A 26076-nucleotide genomic window follows, 5' to 3' on the forward strand; every position below is an offset into this window, starting at 1 on the left:
TGATGTGAGAAGCCAGCCTTTCGCTACGGTGAGGGAAGAGAACCAGGGTTTGAAACCCATCCATCAGAGAGGGCAGTGTGCCCAGCTGTGGTGGCTGCCCAAACAGAGAATTGCAAACCTCGTTGCATCCTAGAAATATCCCAGTCACCGCTTATGGCTGCCCAGGGAATTAGTGGAGCTGCTGCCGTGGACCCACCAGCCCTTTCGTCTTTCTGTTCCCGACTCTTTCTTCCTTTTCCCTTTACTCTTTTTATCTCCTTCCCAACCCGCCTGTTTACTTCTCCCCATCCCACCTCCCTCCTCCTCACAGTCGCTCTGGTGCCAGCCAGTGCCATCAGTGCCCTGCTCTCACCCTGTGTGCCGCTGCTGCTGTGGAGGGCACAGCACCCATTGCCACGCGGGCTTCCAGAGCCCACCCAGCCTCGGGGTGGCACGGGCAGCTCACCACCGGCACATGCTGCTGCACAGGACACCGCATGGAGAAGTTTTTTTTTAAATTATTATTATTTTTCACACTGCATGGAGGGTCCTTCAGGGCCCACGTGCTCTGGTTATTGCCTCCAGCTGCAAACGCGCCAAGGTGTAAATATGCGAGAGCCACCATGCGCCCGGGCATGGGTTGTGCCCAGTGTCCTGCACAGAGCCCTGCCACCTAACTCCCTGCCTTGTAAAAGGGCTTTGGGATACTGAGAGTACCAAAGGCCTTATAGAAAACAATAATTTTCCTCTGTTTAGCCCATTTAAAGAAGTAAAAAGCTAATTTAAAGCAATTGTAAGTAAAGACCATGCTTCTGAAGGCTCACATTATTCAAAAGATCCAAATGCATTTGGCAAGAGACCTTTTCTTAGGTGTCTTGGAACTAAAAATTGAAGTTGGTGAGATTTTAAGGCATAAAAATAGTTGAATGTACATCAAGAGACAGAATTTCTTTGGTTTTTAAAATACGTTTTCATGAGAAGTTCACATGTGCTATCACAATGAAGGAAAGACATTTTTCAGGAAGTATTTACAAAAACAATCAGCAAACTTTTTGAATTTTAGGTGTTTTCTGATTTATATAAACTCTACATTATGTTATCTAAATTTCTACTGCTCCCTCCTTCATTTCAAGAAAACGGAAGGATTGTTTCGTTTTACATGTGGAAATTAATTTAATTAATTTAATACGGCTTCAGTACGTCAAAAAGAGGCCCAACTGCACTCGAACGCACAAACAAGAACCATGCCATCTTACAAAGATGATGGTAGGCTTGAAACAATAGTAAGAATTAATTATTTCCCTGTGAGTTGGACTAGAGCATAGGGGCATTAAAAATGGGTCCTGTATATTCAGTGCTTAAGATACACGACATGGAAGTTACGCTTTCAAATGACATTTAAATACCTTCAGTGGTCTCTCTTCAGCTTGGAAAAAGCCAAGAGATATAAAATCAAGGTTGCCACTCTGCTCTGGGCTCCTGCCATTCTCTGATAGTTTCTTCCTCTCCTGTATGTTTGCAGTGTAGTCTGAAGTGAGGACGGCGTTTCAGCCCACATCCGGTGCTGTTGGTTGAATCCACACTGTTCAATTAATTTTAAATGCTGATCGACTATTTAACAGTCTGTTCCCAGAGCAGGGACGCTCTCCCTTTGTGGTGGGACGCGAGGTGGAGCCGTGCAGTGTTGTCATGAGCCTGGGAGCTGGCGAGTGGGTTCCCCGGTGGCCCACTTTTGTCACAGCTGAAAAAGGACACCCCTAAACGTGACCGGGGGGTCACGTTTCACACCTGTGCGCCTCGTGCCGGCGCCTCCTCCCGCTTTTCCGCTGGGGCCGGAGCCTCCGCAGTGTCTGCGGGTCCTTGAAGTCGTGCGCGCCGGCACGGGCGTTTCTCGCCGACTGCTGCTGCATCCCCGATGCTAATCTGCTGTGTCACTAACAAGTTGTATCATTTGAACCTTGCAGAGGAAGGCATCAATCATGAGTGCAAGCTGTGTAACCAGATGTTTGACTCTCCGGCAAAGCTCCTGTGTCACCTGATCGAGCACAGCTTTGAGGGGATGGGAGGCACATTCAAATGCCCTGTTTGTTTCACAGGTAAGACAGGGAGGCCAAGACAAGCCTCAGCGTGCATGGCTTGATCCAGAAATGACACTCGGGGGATTTGTAAAATACTGTATTCCTTTCCTGACTGTGCTTGGAAATGTTCAAAACGTTGCCTGTCTGAAACTGGGGCTTGCTCCAAAGAGCAGCTCTGTGGCGTTTGACACAGAGCAGCACTGCCATGTGCGGTGGGCTCTCCATCAGCCCCACCCTGGTTGGAAGCCTTTTAAATTGTAGCTTGCGGCTCAAAGGTGCGATGCATTTCCAAGTGTGGGACTTGCAAGGTATGGACCTGCTCTTGCAAGCCTTTATTCCCGTGAGCAAGGACCCTTTAAAGGCCAGGTAGCTCATAGTCTGCTCACGGTGGTGAGGCTCACATGAGTAAAGGTTTGAGAAGACCAGATTTTACTACGGTATAATTTTGCCAGCTGTTCTCTCAGAGGTTATTTTAAGGCCAGTTTGCTCATGGTGGCACATCTCTAACTCCTGTCTGAGGGCCTCCCACGTATTCCTTCCCTGTACTTCATTTTAAGCTGTCTCATCAGTGCAAATGATCTTGGGTGGTCTCGCTTAAAGGATCTGCAGGATGCATGTTAAAGGCTGCCTTTTAGCTGCTCCTCAACACAGCAGTTAACATCTAGGTTTCCAGACTGCTTGAGGGATGCGTGACTCTGGACCTGTTGTCAGTAAAGGGCCACGGCAGCACCTGCAATTTCTTTGCCTTGGATGGGAGTAAGGCAAACCCATGCTCCTTAGGGTTTGGCCCGCAAGTTGAGAACCTGCTTTTTTGTGTGAGCTTGGAGTTAATTTATTCTTTCCTGAAACATGCTGTTAAATAACTCTGAGTGCATGTGTTTAATTCTGCTGAAGAAGCTATTTTCACATACTGATGATCATTCATATAAAATGAGACAAAAATTAAATGAGATATATTTTTAACCAGCTAAAGCCTGGGGTTCAATATGTTTCACTTCCAAATTTCACTTGATAAATTCGGAATGTCAATTCAAAATCATACTGCACATCCTGCAATATTTGTGATGTTAAGCCATAATCTTTTTTTTTAATACTGAAGGGACAACCCATTTAAAAGGTCTAAAAATTGTGACAAGGCTGCCCTTTTAGGTTCACGTGTCTGCCAGAAATGCTTCTCTGGGCCACGTGTCTTCCCGACCAGCCGTCAAGGCTTCTCCTGGCCCAGTTGTCATGCATTAAAAATGCATCTGATGCACCTGCCGTGGGCCCAGGGCTCCCCGCAGGAGCGGTGACGTCCTCTCTTTGGTCTGGTGATTGAGTTCTTCCAGTTACCCGTGGACAGTGTTAGCTTTATGTGAAATATCAAAAATCCATGCAGGATTTAGACTCTGTTAGAAGTAAGCTGACTGTCAGCCTGGAGACTCTAAATTGACTACTTGTAAGGAAATTCTGCTGAACGGAGTGTTTCGGCACTTCTCTGGCAGATATCCTTGGACTTTTTCTGAGTCTTTGCAATCGTAAAAGTGTAGTTCAAGACAAGATGCCTCATATGAAGCAATCTTAACTAATCGTACTATGTTGTTTCAGTTTTTGTACAGGCAAACAAACTGCAGCAGCACATCTTTGCAGTCCACGGGCAGGAAGATAAAATTTATGACTGTTCCCAGTGCCCACAGAAGTTCTTCTTTCAAACAGAGCTTCAGGTATGTTTACAACAGGAGTAAAAGCAAAGCTAAAGCTGTTGATTTCTCTGTGCAGCCATCACCCTTGTGCAGCATTTAGAAAAGGTGCAAACCCTCGGTATGGTCTCTTCTGCCCTTAAACAGTCTCTGTCTCCTCCTGCCTCCATGGGTGCTATCAGGAAAAAAGGTTCTCTGAACGTGGCTGGAATAAATAAATAAGATGAGACAGATATCATGATTCTTTATGAGTCTTTCTCTTGACAGTAGTGTTGCAACATCCTGATATGTCTACGTCAAACACCTTGTAAATAATTTCTTTTTCTCTATTAATAATTTAGGCACTGATTAACATACAAAGACTAAGCAAATGGTAGCTGCCCCCTCCCCTTTCTCACTGTTAAGTCAAAAGTAAAGGAATTTTCCCCACCAAGGTATGACAGGAAAGCATGGATGCAGCTCAACACGATGCTTAATTAGAGGGTCCACCAAGGCACTAGCACATTAATAAGCCACAGGTTATGCAAACTGGGCATACTGGGGCCACACTCACATCAGTTTTAGCCCCTGCAAAGCTGGTGCTTGGCCCGCACCCATTCCTGGGTGCAGCAAGCCTTTCAGAGGGGCTGGACCCTGACCTGGGCATGCTGCTGCAGCTGCTCTCAGAGCCCTAGCCCCAGGGGCCACCTTGGAGGCATGCTGGTGAGGCTGGGGTTTAAATCCCACTGATACTTTTGGCACTAAACCCACGTAGATGCAGAAACCTCCGTGGCTTGTGTGCCTGACACCTCATGGGTACGGACCTCCAGAGCTTGCCCTTCTAAAGAGCTCGCAGGGAGGTGCCCACCCTGGCTGTCCTCCTGGGGCACACCTGTGCAGCACAGCCACCCAAATACTGCTACCATCCGCTGGCAAATATGGTCTTTTTATAGAATGCTACCATATGCCTCACTTGAATCTATTAGCTTTATAAACCATGATTTACTTAAACTTTGGAGGGTTTTTATTTATCTTGAGGAATTCCCAAGCTGCTGCCTCTTGTGTCATGCTGTCATGCTGTGGAAGGATGGTTGATCTTTTCACTTTGTTGATTTTATTTTTTTTTTTCCTCCCAGGGGAATCTCTTCTTTCCCTTGTTCTAGCAACCCAATTTGCATAAGTGTACAAAAGTTTTAACTACACCTTGTTAATATTTTAATAAAGTAAGCAGATTTAGGGTTTGTGTGTTCTCACTATGAGCGTTTTATGAAGGCGACAGTGTATTGCAAAGCCAGCTCTGATTTTTCCTCCCGTTTTTCCTTTAAAGTGGAGTTCGGTCAAAATGCCAGCACAATTGAAATGGGAGCACTGGCTTCCTAGGTCACTGCATTAACCTTTAAAATCAGATGGCCAAATAAAGAGAACCTTCTTAAATTATAGTCTTAACAGCGGCCCATTTTTTGCAATTAACAGTTTTAATTACATAGTGTTTCAATTCTGAAGTGTTGTGCATTGCAAAATTGCTGCAAATAGTGGCTTTAATCAGATAAATTATGATTGTAATCTTCCAGTTTTTATGCAGGATTTGTGTGCATTTAAAATTTCTGTGCTCGTAATAATTACATGAGTAGTTTTGAATGGTGTTGGCTGAATGAAAATTCAATACTTAGCTGCACAGTTTAGTCTTTGTTTCAGCAGTGACTCAGAAATGTGTGTTAAGTTCATGCCAGGGATTTTACTAATTCAAATACCTGAGCCAAGGAGGACACAAAATGTGTGTATAAATCAGTTAGAAATGCTCAAGACTTCTGAACCAGTCTGCCTCGGCACAATTATCTCATCAGTTTCTGGTGTGTAAGCTGCCTGCTCCATGTTCCTTGACTGTTGGTTGGTTATATTTTTGTTAAGTAATGAAGATTTAGTATGTTTTTAGTAAGCCAGTTGTTCAGCTGCTAGTTAGGGTTAAATCTGCATAAACCTTTCAGTCTCTTAACAGTGCAGTTGTTCTTATGTGGGCAAATCACCATCCATCAAGGGGTTCCACTTGATGAATTTGACTTTTCAGTTCTGATCTTGCTTTCCCACTGGCGTAAAATAACTGTTGTCAAAATCTGAACCTATGCTTTGTTTTACTTCTTTGTATTTTTAAGTGAAACCACTGAAAATACTTTTTAAAAAATTCAGCATTCAACTATTTCAAGCAGAAATTCAGAGTGGGTGCTCACAGAAAAGCAAGAAAAACAAGGAAGGTGGGGAAAATGACAGGCAGCACAGGGAAAAAGTAACTTTTAGAGATGACAAGGAGTGGCATGAATTAGCCCTGCTGATTTGTGAACATTTCTTTAAACAGTTAGAGTAAACACCACGTAAGCCCAGAAGGGCACACGTATGCCATGTGATGAGAAACGTTGCCACCGTAAACATACTTTTAGTGGTTGGTGCAAATACTGCTTCGGCAGCATAGCACTCTGGAAGCAATCAAACCCTCTTTGCACTTCTGAACTAGTAGTTGTATTTTAATTTAGTTTTACACGTTGAAGTTTACACCATCTGATGGAGCTGTAAAACCAAGGCTTAAGAAAGCTCTGAGGAGCTGAGCTTATTTTATCAACGGTGGAAATTCTGGTGTGAATCTGGAGTGATGAGTCAGTGAGGTTATCTTGATGAAATTGCCAGAAGAAAAGAAAGCAGAATGTTATTTAACTGCTTACATTATCTTGCTGGAAATAAGGGAAGAAAACATGGTAAGGTTAAGCATGAAACACAAAGGAAACAGTCATCTGTGATAACCCCATGTGCCCTTAAGGCGGAAGAGGAAAGGCTGGCAGCTTCTCATTTTTCACATCCTCAGTTTGTGAGATAGACAGCTATGAATATGATGAAAATCTCCTGGAAAAAAAAAAAGTATATTTATAGCTAACATATAGAACACCAAGGTTATGGCATTTCATTCCCCCTACTGAAACATGCTTGCTGAAACAAGCATAGAGGTGGAGGTTTGAGAGGTTCCTCACGTGCAGGGCAGAAGGATCTCTTTCAGACAGAGCCCCATCTCCAGGACCTGTGTCAGGAGCTGCTGGCCACCAGCGGCATGCCCACTTCTCGCAGCCAGCTGGAGCCACAGCAGCACACAGGGCACCCAGACGTGGGAGATGAGCTAGCTCTCTGACAACTGAAATTTTGATCTTTACTATTTAAAACGTAGCAGGGAGCCCTGCCAACACTGGAGATGGGTCAGAAATCATGATCCGTAGTGGGTGCTAAGAGTTGTATTTGTGGTGTTATTCACAGCAGGGAAAGATGCCTCCTCGATTGCTTGCATCAAGAATTACATTAAGCAAATTGTGACTGAGCAGCGATTTTCGGAGGAAACGTAAGGAGGATTTTCATGTGCACTCTTTTGCCACACTGCTTTTTCCAAGGAGCCATCACATAACCAATGAAGTATTTGTATTTAAAGGATTAATTCCTGCTGTTTGCTTGTGTACTGTTAATCATACTGTTTCCTCCTAAATGATTACAATTGATGAAAACTAAGGCAAGGGATATAATAAACAATGCGCAAATAATCCAGGTACCAAGGGAGCAGGGTACCTGCCAGGTCTTTCCTAGCACAGGTGTTCAGGTGTTTTATTGCCTGCTATGAATAAAGGGCTTTCTTTTCTGTTCAGATTTGGAGATATGTCAAACCACTAAATTAAGGGAGCTTCACCGGAGGAATTTGCTGTCATTTTAAGTGCCCAGTTTCTTTAAATGTACACATATCGCAAGGAGAGTGGCTACTATGGCTCATTGGCTAACACCGTGGTCTGTCTCCCTCCTCCTTTTATTTTATGTGAAAAGCTGGCAATTTTCATATATCCATAAACAGGCGTGAAGTACTGCACGGAAATTGCCCTCATTATATTAATAATGATTTGCCATGAACGTCCTCTAGGGCCTTGATTTGGTCCACATCAAAGTCCTTGGGATTCTTTCTGCTGATTACAGCAGATCAAGCCCTAAGCAGGTTTTCTTTTTTTAAGTCTGCTTTTAATGTCAGCTCGATGTTAGCTGTGTCTCCTATAGAGGGCTGCATCCTGCACAGACAAGCGGGGTACCGCAGCGAGCCACCACATAGTCTGATGTGGCCCGATGGGGGACCTTAAGATGCTGATCTGTACCTGTGGTGGCTTCCCTGGGAGTGAGGTGATGAGAAGTAACATCTGACACTGCTCATGCCAGTCGTCCTTGGGGCCATCTGGGTATAACAGTGTCCCCTGAAGCATGTGGGGAGAACGAGAGCCTCTTGGCTTGTATGTGACCCACCTGCACTGAGGTGAGTCCACAGGGCTACCTCTAAGGGCTCAGTTTACCACCAATGGTCAATTTCAGGTTTGTATCCTGCTCTTCAAAATCTTTTAGTGGTTAATGTCTCCAACTCCTACTTGAAAAATGGCCTTTACCTACTTCCTGGAAGTACAAGAAATCTTACTTAAATAGGAGTAAAATTTTTCTTCCAAACAGCCCTATGTGCTTGCAACACTGAAATATCTCAGTGCTTCTGGGCTCCAGTGTCCATACAGTCAGTGAGAGAAAAGCAAATCTGTGGTATTTTGATGAAGTTGCAGAAGATACTTTTCCCTGGGGTAGTGTGTGGATGGCGCCACAAATGGGACCTGAATGTGGCTCTATCTCAAGGCAGTACTTCCACTTGACGTAACTTTTGCTGTATTTCAGAACTTATGTGTGACTTAGATGTTAAACACCAGGAACTTCTTGCTGGAAACAAACCACAAGCTTTTCCTAAGTTTCATATGAAGCACCCACAAAATTATGTGTAGAATTAATTTTCTGCAAGTAAAATCCTTTTTTTTTTTTTTTGTGAACAGAATTTGTATCTTTGCATTTTGGTAGTTGATAGGCTTTTAAGAGTCTGTTATCTCTTTCCTTTTTTCTTTTTTTTTTCTTCTCTTTTTTTGATGTTAGTCCTCCTTTAAAATCCTGAAAATGATGTAGTCAATTATCCTAGCAGATTTGGCTAGTGTTTCTTAAAAAAATGTTGCTATGGTGCTTGGAGTATTGTTAAATTTTAATTATTAGTAGTTATAAAGCTAATAAATTACAAGAATACCAAAATCTATCCCAGCCATATTGCTGGGTTTCATTCAGACGCAGTCAGATAATTATAACTAACAATAATTAAAAATTAAAAGTGCTGTAGGCACATACCCATCATGTTGAGTCTGTCTGCCTGAACGTTCTTTATGGACTGCGAAACCACAAGTTTTATCTCTGATCTGTTGTCACAGTAGGGAAGAGTTTTACCTGTTAGGTCTCCAGTATTCAATATGTATGTATTGAAACAGGAATATACGACTGTTTAAAAATTTGGAGTTAGGAACACGCTCTCATAAGGACCAAAGCTAAGGAAGGCCATCGCAGACTATGCGGGGCTGACACTGGGCTCTGCAGCAGCTGCAGTTGAGGTTCGGTGTGGGTGACGCTGGAGGTTTCCTGGGCCTGGCATCCACAGAGGTTAATGCTATGTGTAAGAGCAAGGGCTGTTCATGCTTGTGCACCTCTCTGTGACTTGTCAGCACCTTCTTCCCGAGCACAAAATGAGGTGGGGTTTCCTGCTTCTGGGGATGGGGATACTGTTGGAACAGCCACGTAATCCAGACTGCATGGCCTTTTTGTGTGGCCAATTCTGTTGAAACAGGATGGTGCAGAAATCTTGAATTGCCCTGAGTTTGACATGGTGACAAGGTGCATTTTTTCATTTGGAAAGATGATTCTGATCAATATATTGCTGCATCCTTATCCCTGGGGTCCCTTCAGTGAGACGCAGAAAGGTCTCTCAAGTCTGCAAAGACTCACCTGAGATGAAGCTTGGAAATGTCTGGCACTGGAGCAGCGCATCCCATATCAGAAAACCCTTCATTTCTTACACCATTAACGCCGTTCTGTGGCTGGCCTTGGCAGACAAAGTGTACGCAACTTCGCATTAACACGTGCAGAAGACCCAGCAGCAATGCAGAGCCGGGGAAAAAAAGAAGGGAGCCAGGTGAAAGGCATCGTTTCAGTCATTAATGCACTTAAGCGCACCCAAATGTCAACATGTGTGATCAAGTGTAAGGAGGCATGTCGTTCCAATGTGGCAGCGCTGGCACACAGAAGGGGCTTCCTGCAGCAGAGATGGCACTTGGATCCAGTGCTCAGGCTGCCCAGCTAAACCCGTCGTTGCCTGTCATCTATGCCCTAGGGCAAGGGTCCAACCAACTTTTGCGTAGGCACCATGCCATCCCAACAGATGGGCAGGAGAGTAAGCCGCCAAGAGACAATGTATATGCATCAATTGTGTTTATTGAAAGCACAATTCCTGGCTGGGAATGTCCAAATGTCTATTTATTCTGAGATAAGATGCCTTTAGTTAATGGATGTGGAAATGCAGCCTAGCTTTGAACTAATTACTTTATATACATTACAAAACATAATGCAGACACGCCAATGTAAGATGTGCTGATTACGGGCAGCCCAGTTAAAGGTTGTGAGACAGAGTCCCTTCCAAAATTAACTCGAAGTGCAGAGGTACTACTCACCTCTAAGTATTGGAGACCAAATTTTGCAGGAGCTGCACATAACTATACAAATTGCTGGCACAATATACAATGATACGCAAGGAGCCAACCTTTTACACTTGCAGGTTTTCCTTTGCACACAGATGTCTAAGCTCATCTCCTCTCATAGTGGTGGAAACCATTTTTACTTGCATGGGTAGATGAGGGTGCTACCTTAATCCAGGCCAAAGCTAGACCAGTTTACCCATCTCACTGAATAGGCTTGTTTTCCATGTGACAGAAAGAAAGAAAAATCTTGTAATATGCTTTTATATTTGACATCATTGTTGCCTACCAAAAAGAGGAATTTATGGAAGCATCCAGAGAGGAGTCTGCGTGCACAGATTAAAGGGTGTTTCCTTCCCCTACTTGTTAGCTTTATTCAATTAACACTTGTTAGTGTTCTTGAAAGATGTGTTTTAAAGACCTTTCTGAATATACAATTTGGTATTCATAAAGATCCAGGCATACTGTATGTAAATAAATAAAGCAGGAATATTTTACTTCCAGATATATTAATGCATTCCCATCTTCCTGGAAACAGAGCACACAGGCTGTGTTAAACATCCATCGTTTACCAAAAGGAGGAAGCACAGGAGAAGAAATGAGAAATGGATTTTCTTTCGGAAAGACCAGATTGCACTCTCTGGTCTGGCAATAACAATTACTAATGACATTTAGAGAGAAATTAAGGATGAGAAATGCAAGTTGGCATTTCAGCAGTGCCAGTCAGTAACATTGCATCAGAGCTCACAGGAGAGATGAGAAAAAGTTTAGGGATGGAAAATTAATTTTGTTATGTCAACAATTAACAAATACCTTTTCTTCATTCTTTAACACGCTATCACAAATTACCACTGTGATAGTATTTAGCAGCTCCTCAGGTGAATGAAATAGCACTTTGAAATCCTTATTTCTGGAATTAAACACACACATTTGTGTTTTACTCTTATTTTGTTGAAAAATGAAGGATAGAAAGAGATTCAAACTGACCAGGGAGGGAGAAAATAAGCTCTCAGATGCGTGGTCCAAGAATATTTTGTGTGGCTCCTCTCTGCAGATCTCTCTGGTTTTTATAACCGTGAATGGATTCAGCTTACCAGCACTTTTTCTGTGAGTTTTTTTTCCTGTTTTACAAATTTGGAAAGGCAAAGGTTGAACAATATTCTCAGATCCATGCAGGAAAATTTTGGAGGAGCCAGATGTAAAGCCCTGGAAGCCTTAGACCTTTTATTCGGAAGTCCTTCGTACGTTCACAAGGTGAAATTCCTGTCCCCACAGGAAGGTGGTAAGAAGGCCTGTTTCCTGCTGCTCCACGTAGAGCCACAGAGCACAGGGGCTGTAAGCTGTGAGCGTGGCCGTCGGCACAGCCGGCTGTGCAGGGACGGTGTCCTCAGGGACTGCAGATCCCAGTACCGCTGCTCGGCCTTACCGGGCTTGGCAGTGTGTACCTTTCTAAACAGGACATAGTCCTTAAACTAGAAATAGAACATTTGGGTAATATGTAGGCAAATAGCAAATTTGTTTTGGTTTGTTTTCTCTCCAAAAAGTCTCGTCGCAATTTTTCTTTCTACGTGCTGGTGGGAAGAGATCTCTAATACAGCCCCTTTGATTTTCTTCTGCTGTAGAAGCTGCCGTAGAGCGTGGTTGGGGTCTGAGCACAGATTAGCTCCGTTTCCTCCTGTAAGTGTCGCTAGCATCCAAAGGAACTGCCTTCGGTTTTCAAAGGAAGCGGGATGCGGCACTGGAAAGGGCAGAGCATGAGCATTATTTAAGGAAAATAGAGCAGCTTGATCCGCCTCAGTTTTAAAGAGCTCATCGAAGGTGGTGTACAGCATGCTTTTAGAAGTTCAGTCTCTTCATTTGCTTGCTGCCAGAGCAAAACGGGGGTGCTTGTCCAGACATAACAGTATATGCCTGAGTGTTTTCACAAGAAATGTCTAGATCATTAAATATAATAGGTCTCAGCTGCAGTTTTGATCACTGAAGCATGCACACAATTCATCACAGCAAATTAGGTACGTCTTTGTAACTTATCTTTCTGCAATTTGCTGGCACTTTTAGAGACCTGAAACTTATATAGTATGTGCTGCAGAAGCCATTTCAGATAAAATATTCTGTGTTTATTGTTGGAGAACAAGGATTCACTAATAACACAAACATGGAGCAGCGTATGTTTCTGCTCCTGCATCTTGCAGAACCAGCAGTAGTACCAGCAGAGATCCCCAGCCACATTCATTATTTATATATTTTAGTGAATTTCTTGTCTGCAGTAAAAGAGAGATAAGCTTCAACATCAGAGTGTTTGTGCCAAATTCTATCCTATAGCCCATTCAGGAAACCTGAGGCAGCCGTGGTTCTCAGTCATTACACAGCCCATTTATCTGATTGGAGTTTTGTCCTCTCTGCCTTGCTGAAGTGTTGCTTGTTCTTTAAAAGCTTAGTTTGACCTTTGGAAAGAAAAGGCATTTGCTATTTTATTTTATTTTTTTTTAAAAAAAAAGAGAAGCAAAACCTACTTAAATGGAAATTGGCATTCAAAAGCAGCACAGTTATTGAAAAGCATTTACTTTATTACTAGAAGAGAACAGACGCTAGTGGGCTCAAAAATTACATTTCAGTGGATTCATCAGTTTCAGTCACTAGTTAGTCTCTGAACAGATGGATATATTTGTAACAGTTAACATGGATTTACACCCTGGATTTTCACATTCGCCTTAAGAGCACTGCTGTCTTAGCTGCTGACTAGAAGGGTTTGGAGATGTTTTTTATTTGTTTTCTTTTTCTGGAAGAGGATGTGATTGTTTCTAATTGCAGAGATTTCTTACGTCATAGAAAACACCCCAGTTTTCAGAAACGTGAATGATACATAGATACTGCATAAGGAAAATATTGTAAAAGAATCCCCCAGTATGGCTGCTGCAGAAAAAGTAAGCATCTTAACCGAAACCTGGATAAACAGCCATGGACTGAGAAAATAATTTTCAATAACCAGATGTTTTTAACTCTGTGTATGAACGTAGTAATCACAGTCACCTGTATTTGCATCTAGGGTCTGCCACAGTCTAATTGCTTGTCTCTTTTTCTCCCCGAAATTTAAGGCTACTGGTTAACAGAGCAATGCATTAAGCACTTCATCTCCAAAATAGAAAGAAATACTGCCCTAGCCTCTACCATGTGGCATCTTTAGGTTTCAGGGATTTCGTTTAAATCTGAAATTTATGTCCAGGAGAAATAAATTATTAGATTGTAAAAGCAGCTGGGGAGGGAGTAAATATAGTCTCTTTTGTCCTCTATATCATTTCCCCAGGAAGATAATAAATGTATGGCAAGCGTCTTGTGTTTCCTCAGTCGTACAAATGTCGTGTGTGTGTTGTATTTCAGACGTGAAGCTTAAATTCCAGACAGGAAATCCTGGAGTGATGCTGTACTGCTGTTGCCTACTGCTGTGGTGCCGGCAGAGCGCCCATCACTTTTACCGTTAGAGGGAATTTGAAAAATAGTTTCATGAAGAAATTTAAAAGGCCTTGGGTGTACCTCTGATTTGCTGAGTAAGAGATTTAGGGTATAATCCTAGGGTTTATCTCCTTGGCATTTGAAAGGCAGCGGGAGCAGTGATTCCAGCCCTGCCTGCTGGAGCGAGCTGAGGACCTGCCCTGTGGCCAATCCTGAGAGCCAGTTTTCCCAGGGTGATTTTTAAAGAGCACGAGAGAGACGGCTGCTAATTCTTCACTGCCTTACCTGTTGTCATAGCTCTGCGAGGTTGGATACATGGAGCAAGCGTGATGAGTAGTCAGGAAAAAATGGGACCTGATAAGAACAAAAGGAGAAGGAATAGTTAGAAAGTCGGTCGGTAACTTGGCTTTCTGCAGCTGGGCTTGCACAGAGGGCTGTCTGTGCCTCCGTGCTCTTGTCGGGAAGGTTGTCAATATTTTCAGCCCAGCCTACTCTCAGGGACCTGAAAACAGCGCTGGAACAGTCTTGCTGGTTGCTTTTTCTGAAGTTGCTTTCAGAGAAGTATATTCAGTTACATATTAATGTCTGTGTAATTAATACTCTGCTTTAACATCATATTTTGAGAGTAGTTTTATATCTCCCTTTGACCAGAAGGGAAAGGAAGAAAGGTAAAATAATAGAGAATACAGCTTGTTTCCAGATTGTGCCTATCCTGCCATTGCTGCTTACATTAAACGAAAACGGGACGGGAATGTTTGATGCACGGGCTGGGTGTGTGTGTGCAGTGACCCGGCTTGTGCAGTAAATGCTAATGCACAGATCGCTAATGCTCCCTTCTTTCTTCATGTTTCATACTAATAGAATAACTTGCAATGTACTAAACTGTGCATCCTTAATGAGGTGATGGGGCTTTGTTGGAAAAATCTAGATGATAGAGATAAGACTGTATGTGCTGATGGGATCAGTGTAGAGACAGCTCATAGCTTTGTGCAAGGTCAGCTTGGGTTCAGTGAGGCTCCGTCTCCCCAACTCTGCATGAGCCAGCCCAGATTTGGCAGCAGCAGTACTGAGCTTATCAACTCAGCCGTGCTTGAGCTGGTTCTCTGCAGAGCATCTTGTGTGTCCTCCGTGCTATGTCCTGGGCAGGCAGTATGGACACCCACAGGTTGCCTCTATGCAGACCATGTCCAAGGAACCAAATTGCTCTGTCTTTGCACCGTGCAGAAACGGCCAAAGCACTGCCAGTGCTGCACCAGCCCCGGGGCACAGTCCTGCCTGACCACCGAGCCTCCTCATTTGTTTCTGTTGCACAGTTAAACCTGAGTAAATTGCCAGGGGCATTGAGGTTTGACTGCCTATAGCGTATCTGTCATCGGTGCATTGCACTACTGTGTCTCCAAAAGGGGTAGAGAGGAGGTTTCAAACATATTTAGTTCTGAAAAATTTGTCCTCCGTTGGGGCCGACACATGCTCTTAATCTTTGCATGAAATCACGATTATTTAAAATGTAGCATCTTCCAGTTTAGAAGGCAGATTTTCCTAAGGCTGATGACACTGTTGTAATGGAGTAGGACTGGCTGGGAAATCCCATTTTTTTAACAGTTACAGTCATTTCACACACATACCACAGTGACGTTGCCTCGCTATTTTGTCTTGTGATGTCTTGGAGGAGATGGCTCGTGTTGGTGATATTTTGGCCCCTCTTTTACTTAGGGAAACAAATCCTGCATGGCTCTTTCACATGACTAGCTCCTCTGGGGTTAATTCCTCAAGGCAGTGGGCTGAGCACAATCCTGTCTGCTCTGCTGGTGGCACGTACACCAACGAGGTGGCACGTAAAGTACTTCTATAAACTGTGGCCTTGCTATTTTATAGTGGAGAGACTTGCATTGGAGGATTTTTACACCCCTTTTGAAATTGGAAACCAGAAGTAACAGCCATTACATCCAAGGCAACAGGTCACTGACCAGCCGTTTTGTCAGCCTGAGCAGTATGTGGGTGCCACATGACAGGAATATTTATCTGCCTCTAAGAAAAATGTATCCATAACACAAGGCAATACAATTTGTCAGATCAGTATTCTGTCAGAGGAATTTTACTTTAATTGCTGCTTTTAAAAAAAATTACCAGTAGAAGGACTGTGATGTGCTGCAGCCGAGCTGCAGGTAGGCTCGGCTCGTATGACGGCCACCTGTCCACACTTGTTGTTTGGTCCAAGGAACGTGGGTCAGTTGCAACTCCCATCATTCGATGGAGGGTGTTGCCTAAGTGCAGACTGAAAGATGTGCCCCAGCTAATGTCTGTTCCGACTATTCAAATTCATAGTTAAGGCTGAGACTGTTTTATACCTTGTCCTTAACACTAGGAATACTTAGCTGGTGCAGCAAAAAAAGCTAAAGGAATTCAGAGGGTGTTCAGTGACCCCTGCCATACTGAAGAACAGCAAGGCAGGTTAAGGAGCCAGTTTTAGGTTCAGCTTTGAATTTCCTGGCTTTTGTTGGGTTATATTCCTGTGGCAACAGTCACTCAATGAAGCTTTTTTCTATGCATTATGACTGGTGACTGCTAAAGGAGCTATGTAAAGCATTTCCCTTTTTGTCTAAGTATTTTTGAGCAAAAGAGTGAGAGAGGCTGCCAGCCATGGTACTATAGTAAAGACCCAATCAGGAAATCATTTTGTGTTTATAGAAGAGTCACAAAGAGTCCCGTAACGATGATGCCAGCCTTCCCAGAAATGAACAATTAACTGGCTTCTGCTGTGTGATTTACCTTAGATCAAGGAGGGATTAACGAGATCTGCTTGAGATAGGCTTCAAATAAATCAACAAATCACGTTTTTGAGAGGAACACCTAAGAAGGATTCCTGGAAAATGGTTTTCCTCTTGCAGATGATTTTGAAACACATTGCTTCCCTGAGTAGCACCTGTAAGTAGATAAAACAGGTCTGCACTGAGTCGTGCGTTGAAGTTTCTGATGTAGCCCAGGCAAAGGAGTGTACCTGTGGGCAGGAGACGCTTTCCCTGATTAGTGCATGGCTTAGATTTGAAAACAGACTGGAAGTGAGTGCATGGCTTAGATTTGAAAACAGACTGGAAGTGAGGTGTTTGCATTCATTAGGACAGCTTTGGAGGGTTACTCTGAAGTCTGGTGAAGGGCATGTGTGTTGCTGCATGCTGAGAGGGTGACCACGTCCATGGAGGTGCAGGGGTGGCTGTGGCCCCAAGCGCCAGGGTGCCTGTGGGACCAGCTCCCCAGAAATACACAGGCTGTCCAAGCTGAGGTTAAATTGCTGAGTGTTGGCAGAGCAGCGTGCTGGGATCCTGCAAGCCCTTTCTGCTCTCGGGATCAGCAACGGCTCTGGGATTCAGTCAGGGAGAAACGGTGGGGCTGGGGGAGGAGTGGAGGAATTCTAAAAATATTCTGGCTTTATGCACTTCTGACAACAGTAATTAAATTTGTCCCTCTCCCTTTATGCTTCCTGAATGTAAGGTTCTTCCCTCAGCTTATTTTGATCTTGCGCATGGCGTAGTGTAGACTACAAGTCACAAGGACACTGACAAATCTGCATTTCTGAGTGAAATTCTCCGGGGTGCGCAGTCCCTCAGGACAGGTATTATTAGCTCCCTGGTTTCATCCGGTGCTTCGGTGAATCATGGTGTGTTTACGGCTAGTTTCTCTAACAGAAGGCTCTGGTTATCTCTTAATAATGTATTATCCTGTGGTTTTTATTTCGAAAGTGCCATGGTAAGGAGATTTTCCCAAAGGCCTCAGTTTGCTTTTGTGCTTCAGTATTTTTCAGTATTTCAGTGTTTTTGGAATAAGCACAAAGACTTTTCGGTGAGACATTTAATCAAATAGGAGAGGCTATGCCAGGCTTAGGCTCACATTTGGAGTTCACTTGTAATAGACTCACCTTGGTTTATTCTGAGTTTTTAGAGAAGAATAGAAAGAGATGGCAGGTCTGGAAGACTGATGATACAGAATTATTATTTTCAAGTGGAAAGGGGAAAGTATCTTAGGTGAGTTGTCAGAGTCTGATTAGGACTAAACAACCTGAATTAGAAGAGAAATTAAATTCATAAATCATCTAAAAAATCCTTAGCTGGTGTGAGAAAAGGCTGGCGCTGGGAAAAATAACTCTAAGAGATGTATTTGCATTAAAAGGTAATTTTTCAAACCCAGAATAACACAGAAATGCCTATCAAAATTCAAGAATACATTAAAATTAACAGAAGCAACATAAGTATAGAGATAAAACTGAGCAAGTATATTGTTGGGATGGTGCAGCACGGCAGTGGAGCACACAGCTCCTGGGGCACAGAACAAAGACAGGCGGCAGGGTGGGGGGTGCGTCTGGGTCTGCCTGGGCTTTACAGACCAACGCCTGGGCAGTTACACTTCAAAACAGAAACATGCCAGCCACACAAAGAGATTTATGAAAAAAAAAGCAGACAGCATTTAGTTGGTCACGTGCGGAGAGGCATTTTTTCCCTGTAAATATTTTACAAGTTTTGAATCTTCCCATTGACCCCAGACAAAGAGCCAGATCCTGGTTGCCGGAGGAGCCGGGCAAGTTTCCAGGGGTGCTCGGAGTGTACCCCAGGTGAGCGGGCACTGAGGGGGGCTGCTCAGCCTCCCCAGCGGGTACAGAAATCCCAGGGGTGCCAGGGCCAGCTCTGTCCTGGCAATATGAGTATTTCTGTGTCCTGGTACCAGTGAAAGGTGCATTTGGCCCCGGAGTAACCCCGGAGGATGTGCAAGCGTCAGAGTAACTCAGATGCAGATATTTTCATTGGAAATGGCGAACTTGGCTGTTCAGCTGACACCAAACCTCCAGGCGTATTTTCTGAGACACACAAAGTGGTTTTTATTTTTTTTCCTTGGTTCAATAACTTGTAAAGGACAGCTTCCTAACTGCATTTGTTGAAGTGCCGTCTCCAAGTGTGCTGACACGGGGACTGACTGACGCATGGCAAGTTATCAGATGCTGGGAGATGAAGGAAGCAGTAACACAGGCAGCCGTTTCCTTTCACAAAGGATGTGCCACCTTTCGTTTGCCTCTACCTCAATTTCAAGGGATTCTTCAAATAAAGAAGGGACATGTGAACCTGTCTTGCCTGACAATTTTTTTTTATTGAGTGCCATGATAACTTGGAGCTCACTTGTTACAAGCATTTTATGTAGTGGGTGAAATACCAGGGGAAAGGAAAGAAGTAATACTGTATTTCCTGAAAAACTAGGATCTAAGCATATAAATGTCACTGGGTAAGAGTTACCTGAAACAACTGGAAGGGGAATTAACACCTGGTTTTATGGGAAACATTGGTTACCACTATCAGTTTTAATGAAGTGTATTAACTAAATTGTGTTCTGAGTATTCATTCAGCCCTGTTTATGGCACACTCTTGAGTACATTTACTGTTTGTCAGAAGTGCAAACTAGTGAACATATGAGGCTTTAAGACAGGCCATCTGTTAGTCTTAGACCCTTGGATAATTGTCAAACAGTTCTAAAAATAAGCACATACAAACTGCAAGGAGGTGCAAAGGTGATTTTTCTATAGAGCCTGATCACAAAGGGAAAGTAGCAACCAGAAATTAAAAATAAAAATAAGGGAGTTTATCCTGTAAAGCAAGCTTGCTATCCTTTTCTCCCTTTCTGTCTCCCTTCTCCCTCCCCCCCTGCCTTCAGTGTGCTTTTCTTTTTTTTTTTTAAATTTAGTTTTTTTCCTCTTGCTCTTCTGGGTCATGGCATCCCTTGAATGCCTCTCCAGTTTAGGATTAGAGCAGCACCAATTTAAGGCTCACAGCTTTCTGTAGAGAGCATAATCTCCAATGGCTAAAGCAAGGGTCGTCTTGTGTCCTCTGCCTAAAGTAATCTCTTTATAAAGTCATGGCATAAAGATTTTGATCTGTATGGGTTGCTGTTAGAGGGAAATAGTACTTGTGCACATATGTGTGTGGGCTTATAGGTATATGATGAGGAATAGTGGCTGAGAGATTTTTGGACTGTTGAATTCAAAAGATGCAAAACATTGTTTGAAAAAAGAATGCTGCAGATGGTATTTTGTAAATATTTAGACACTCCAACTTCTGTTTGTAGCAATTTGGAGGTTTTGTTTTGTCTTTTTATATGTATATGTTCAAATGTGAGAGGAACTTTTGCTTCAAGTCAACGCGTGAATCTGAGGTTTAGTTTTTGTCTGGCAAGCTGTGTGTGTTGACAGCCAACAGAAGGATGGCTTCTCTTGTTCCCCCAGCCCCACCTCGTAAGGGGCACAGGAGAGAGAATGGAGAGGAGGGAGCACATCCCCAAGGAGTCCCCAGCCAAGACCTTGATCCCTGCGTTGGAGCTGGGCGGTGCCTGAAGGGGTAGTGGAAACCTGGACAGAGAGGTGGGGAGAGGCAGGGAGAGAAACTACCTGGTCTCTTGCTGGGGTCTGGATGAGCCCCTGCACATTGGGAAAAGTACAGGGATTAACAGAAATTACCTTCCGTGTCACAAGATCAGGCCGCTATGTTCATGCATTGCTCCCGTGGTCGGAGTTTCCAGTCTGAGGCTGGTGTTTCCAGACCGGGTGGTTTTGCAGTGCCACAGCAACCCCGGTGTCCCCAGGCATGGAGCTGCGGGGACAGCCAGGGCGGGCAGGGGCTGAGCAGCCGGCTCTGGAGAAGCGACGTGCGGGCAGCAAGTACGGAATGTTTTCTCTCCACACACCCGGTGTGCTCATGCGCACAGGTCGCCCAATGGCTCATCATGTTGGCCGTTTGTCGCGTGAACCTGTTATCTCCATAATTCCTATTGAAATGATTTGAGGAATGATTTCTGTTCATTTTAATGGGGTTTGGAAGGGGGGAGAGAGGCTTTATAACCTTTAATCGGAGTCTCAATCTCTATGTAACTCTGCCGAAGGCTTATGAATTTCACTTGAGGGTGATGGGCATCACTAGCCTTGTGCTGCTTCTTAACTCCTGTATAGCATACGGTCTTTTAGGTGTATGTGTTCACGCACACAGACAGTATACCTCTAAGCGGCTGGTACAAAATATCTAAATACATAACAGATGCACAATGGTGCTATAGACTGGATGTATTATGGCCCCAAACCATTATCACACCCCTCGCAGTTGCATTTTATTTTTTTCACCTGCTCCTGTGTAGTACACCTGTGACTTGTTGGCACTGAACATCGTTGCGGTGTGGGAGACTCCCAGCTTGACTGCCTGGCTTGGAGCTTTGCTCCATCGTGTGCTGCTTTTTTGTGTGTGTTTTTTCTCTCGATCTTTATATAGCTTGTAAGAGTTCTTTGAACTGCTGTAAGTGATAATCTTTCAAGCCTGATGCTTTCCTTCTTGACACAGTGCTCTGAAAATGGAGATTGTCATGCCAGTGTTTTCATAATAATGCATGTAGAAAAACAGAAGAATATTCATTGTAGATGTCCTGCACAAATGGCTTGATCCGCATCCAGAGGGCAGGCAGGGGGTGTCCCCAGGGAAGATCTGGAGAGCAATCAGTATCTACACGGATGATAATCAGCCATTCTTTGAAATCTTTTTATTTCCTGCAAAATCCGTTGCCCAGTTCCTTGGTCACAGACACTTCCACAAACGGTTCATTTGGGGATTGTGTAGGCAGTAGAAAATTCCGCTTAAACACTGCGACAACCCCGAGGCTCGGGGTAGTTGCATTTTTCCCACTGATGTGGCTAACGGAATTGCTATCCATTTTGCATGATTATTAAGAAAAGATTTTCTAACCTCGTCCTATAAATAAGCTGTGACTTACTTGGTCTTGACAGGTGACTTAGTGCTGCTGTAGAGTTTTCCAGCTGCAATAATGTCTCAGAATGATGTATTCAGTGGGGTATCAGCTGTGAGCCATGCATAAACCAGGGGGCCTAACAGGAGCTGTGAAGAACCATTTTTAATGTTCAGCTTCCAAATTATGTCCTGCAGGCCCCCAAATGCATACGTGTATGGATGGCCTTGTGTGCAGGTAGGCATGTGCAAAACACACAAGGATGCCTGGAGAGGCTTCATTTTTGTGGCTGCTCTGTTTTCCTTTGCAAATCGCCATTAAGATTTTTTTTTTTAACCGTAACTCCTAGAGCTGAAAAATCACGCCCGAGCCGTTTCCTGCCAGCCCACCCTCCTGCTGGAAAGGTGGGTAAAGTTTCCTAATTAGTCAGCAGAAGGCTACTGGAGTAAAGGCATTCCCGTAGTGTTACACGTTTCGAAACGCTTGCTGCCTTCTGGCCTTGGTGGTTTCACTCTGCTGCCTGGAACAGCCCAGTGTAGCACTGGGATGGAAGCTGTTTCTGCTAAGGCACAAGCCATTCTCAATGCCAGGATTTACTTGTTTTCCAATTGCTCTGAATGTCTGGTCAGCCAGGGGGGATTTTCTTTGTCTGTGAGCGCATACAGAGGTGCCTAATAAAGTTATTTGATAAAGCATGGATCAAATATGCAAAACACAAGTGTGAGAGAAGAGACGTAAGCACTGAACGTCTCAGACACTTTCTGACATCCGCAAAGCACAATTCCAATAAGCTGCACCCGCTCACGGCAGAGGGAGTAGGCGCAAGAAGATAAGACATGACAGTTGCTAGTAATAGGAGACAGAGGTTGCCAGATTTCTTTTTGAAAGCATGTTTGTGTGGTCTGACGTATATTTCAATATGTGAGAAGCCTATACTTGTTGCAGAGGATACGGCCAGGCTTTCGTGGGTCTTCTGAATACACCCCAGTGGTGGTGATGCAGTATTTGCATATGCAGGAACCTGGTGGGTCTGGTGTTCACCAGCACTTGGGGTTGCCAACATTTGTGCGCGTGGCTTGTGCAGGATCCACTCTTGGAAAGGCTGGGGCAGGATTCGGCACACACAGGCTCTTGTGTCCATAGGCATTACAGACACGTTTGTGAGGTCCTGTATAAAATGTGGCTGTATTTGTTAACTGCTTGATCCAGGGACTAGTCAGCATATTGATTGCCAGTAACGCATGCAAAGGGAATAAATGGTATATTCCCAAGACATTAAGAGAAAATCAAGATTTGCATATGAAAAATGTATTATTTTATTTTTTTTAACTGATAGCCCTATGGCACAGCTGGTTTCTCAGTTCCTGTCTGACCGAGCTCTGAATGGCTGCAGGATTTGAGTGTAATCTGTTTGTGTCTTTGTGTAAACTCTGCTCACAAACCCTGTATATTTGTTGTATTAGGAGTGTTCAGAACATATTATTAACCTGTGTTTGAGGAGGGAGGGCTCACAATGAAAGCTTCATTATCAGATTTAGAGCCACATACCATTCCTTTATTGACCTGCCTAGTGTAATCAATGCAGCAGCCACACAAGTTTGAAATCGTGTTCCCTGACTGTAGACTGTGCGTCATGCATCCAGTGCTGATTGTGCATTATCTTTTAAATGACACTGCCTAAATAAGTATGGATTTGTCTACCACAAATAGCCCTTCTTTTGATTTGGAAATGGTAGACCTTTTGCTTTTTTAATTGATATTCAGGATGACCTAAAAATAGAACTGTAATGAAGCGTACTAGAAATGACCATTGTTAAAATGCTGAGGAGTGTGTCTGAGCACAGAGTGGCCTGTGTATTCTTTAACATTTTCATGCTTTCCCACTTAGGTTTAGTGCACAAGCTTGTCTGTGCTGCCATTGTGTTTGCAGGGCTCCATCCATCCTCTTCCATAAAGTCTTTCCTTGATTTGAGAATAAAGGCCATTCCTTCTTAAGGCCGGGAAAACTTCCACGGATAGCAAAGTAAAAAGCCATTGGATTTTATGTTTGGTGATGTTAAATTGTCTAAAAGCAAAGTAGTTTCAACTGTCAATTCACTTGACGTTATTAGAGCATAATGCTTTATCCCCAGTAAGCTTTCCAGGTCTTTGCTCAACACTTCTGGTTTTTGATTCTGAACTATGTAGCGTCATGGACCGGGGTGTGTTTGGAGGGCTAGTGTTGTGCTAAAAAAGGACCAGTTATTTTGTGATCTCGCCAGTTGATTGTGTTTAATTTCCACAAGGGCTCCTTCCGGGCGTGTGGCAGCTCTGATGCTTCTGCCGCCTCCATAACCTTCTGGCACGGTAGGGCCGGACCGTTATTGTGCGGAGCTTCCTTGCCGCCCGCCCGCCCCAGTATCGCAGACAACTTTTGCCATAACTCAGCAGCGCTTCTGACACCTGGTGGTCACTTTTCGGGAGTGCACAGTCCAGAAATGCTCCTGCCTGCAAATGGGTCACCGCCGCCTGGCCCCGCGCATGGCGGGCCGCCCGTTAGCTCCTTCCACAGACGGTTTTCATTAGGGAGACGTCATCTCTGGATAAAGCAGAGGATCATGCTTTTTCGTGATCGAGAGGTAACCGTGGGTGGAGTAGAAGGACCAGATGATTTATGAAAAGTTAACATATCTTACTTTATTTTAAAGCTCCGTCATTGTAAATAAATAATTAGATTCAAAATTCATTCCGTGTTTAAAAACTTATTCTTCAAGCTGTCGGACTTGCCCAGCTCTGTTATTAGGCAGACAGAGACTGGTGACGTTGCCTAGGCTTGAAATAATGCAAATGAATTTTTATATTTGGGGATGCTGGGGACGCAGCTCAAGAAAAGCTCACCGTGAAGCACATCTCTAGTTGCTCAAATAGTTGAGTAATCCCACAAATAAAGCTGAGCTTATATGTAGGACTGGGGTTTCAGTCAGCACACAAAATATAGGTGAATTGGTACTGCTCTAAAAATACATCTCCAAGGTTGGCTTCAGGATTTATTGGCTCCTGCACAAAATGGCAAGACAGGTCAGAGTTCTCTGATGCGAGATACTGTCATGACATGAGGCTATTACAAATCTACCAAAAGGAAAAAAGGGAACAAAAAAGACTCTAAACTGCTGAAAGAAATGTGTAGAGCAAAGTCTGTTCTTTAAAGAGATTTAACTTGTGGGTTACACGTCCAGCCTTTTTCTGCTGGGTGTATTACCCCGGTGCCTAAACTGGCACTTCAGCTGTTATTGCCGAAGTATTTCTTGGACTGAGAAGTGTGTGTCACAATCTGGTGTCTCTTGCTGCCAGTACTTGCACCCGGTACCAGTGAGAATAAAAGAGTAAAATATGGGAAGGGTTCCCACCGCGAATCAGATATTTATTTTTTTTAATTGTTACAGTTAAGGGAATCCCCAAAGACAGTTTTTGCCCGTGAAGTGTTACCACTGTCTTCATATGTATTGAAAGGGGAAAAAAAAAAAAAAGAAACCCTCATGGCTGTACTTGGCTTGTAGCATTTTTTTTCTAAGTTCATGCCAGCATTAACAGATCTGTCAGAACAAAGCAAATGTGTCATATTGGCAGCTGTTACTTATGAGTACTTTTTCTTTATTGCATTTTGTTTTGTAATAATTGAGAAGCTTTTATGTCGAGCTCTGCATAAATGGTACTGAGTAGGAGGGTATGGGCATGCTTTCTATTATTCTGCCCCTCATGCGTGTCTCCTTTTTTCGTCTTTCCAGAACCACACATTGAGCCAGCACGCACAGTGAGCCACTGGCACTACAGGACACCTCTCTGCAGAAGACTTGACGGTGGCACAGTGGGGAGGACCATTTGAACATTACATCCAATCAAAGTGTCATTTGCAACCCAGATGTAAAACTCTAATGATTTGGCCATGAGGCGCTGCTATTATAAGCAGCTGGAAATGAATATTAATGGAAGAGATTAAAAGTATTCCATGCTCAGTATTTTTTATTGTCCTGCTTCAGCTAGTGTACTTTAGAGCTTCTGCTTCTGACTGAATTTATAGTGTTAGATAAATCTGCTTTGATGCTGTTGCCCTTTGTTGCTTCTTGTATTATATTGATAGTTAAAGATTAGGTGTGTTTTTTTTTTTGTTAACTGCTTTTTAATTGCAATTTTAGGTAACTGTGCATTGTGATGTGATTGCTTGGCTATTGTCTGAATGTTTCTTTTTAATTTTTTAATTAAAGACTAATGCTTTGATTGGATTTGCCAGTTCACCGGACAGTGATTAAAACTATGTAATGAATATAATCGGTTTCAGTGCAACTGGATGGTCTGCTTTATAAATGTGACTTAATCTGATTGCAATAACTAGTACAGTTCAATAAAGGGAATACATGAGCTTAGCGTCAGCGCTTGTCTGTCTGTCAGTACACGCTGCATCACCGCTGCTGGCTGATGTGTGTAAATCACAAAGTGATGGCTCACCCCACAGCAAAGAGCGTTCTGCACCCCAGGAGGAAGATTGGGAGAAAGTGAAAGCCACGTTCC

General features: G+C 43.6%; 1 protein-coding gene across 1 annotated transcript in view; it reads left to right on the top strand.

Moving 5' to 3' along the window:
* Nucleotides 1-25822, top strand: part of ZNF423 (zinc finger protein 423) — a 164706-nt gene extending 138884 nt beyond the window's left edge. Inside the window, exons 5-7 of the mRNA XM_086621013.1 lie at nucleotides 1944-2075; nucleotides 3645-3760; nucleotides 25296-25822. Coding sequence (XP_086477139.1) covers nucleotides 1944-2075; nucleotides 3645-3760; nucleotides 25296-25325 — 278 coding nt within the window. The 3' untranslated portion in view covers nucleotides 25326-25822. The remainder of the gene's footprint in view (nucleotides 1-1943; nucleotides 2076-3644; nucleotides 3761-25295) is intronic.
* The last annotated feature ends 254 nt before the right edge of the window (nucleotides 25823-26076 follow it).

The sequence above is a fragment of the Tauraco erythrolophus genome, chromosome 15, assembly GCF_009769465.1.
Source record: "Tauraco erythrolophus isolate bTauEry1 chromosome 15, bTauEry1.pri, whole genome shotgun sequence".
NCBI lineage: Eukaryota > Metazoa > Chordata > Aves > Musophagiformes > Musophagidae > Tauraco > Tauraco erythrolophus.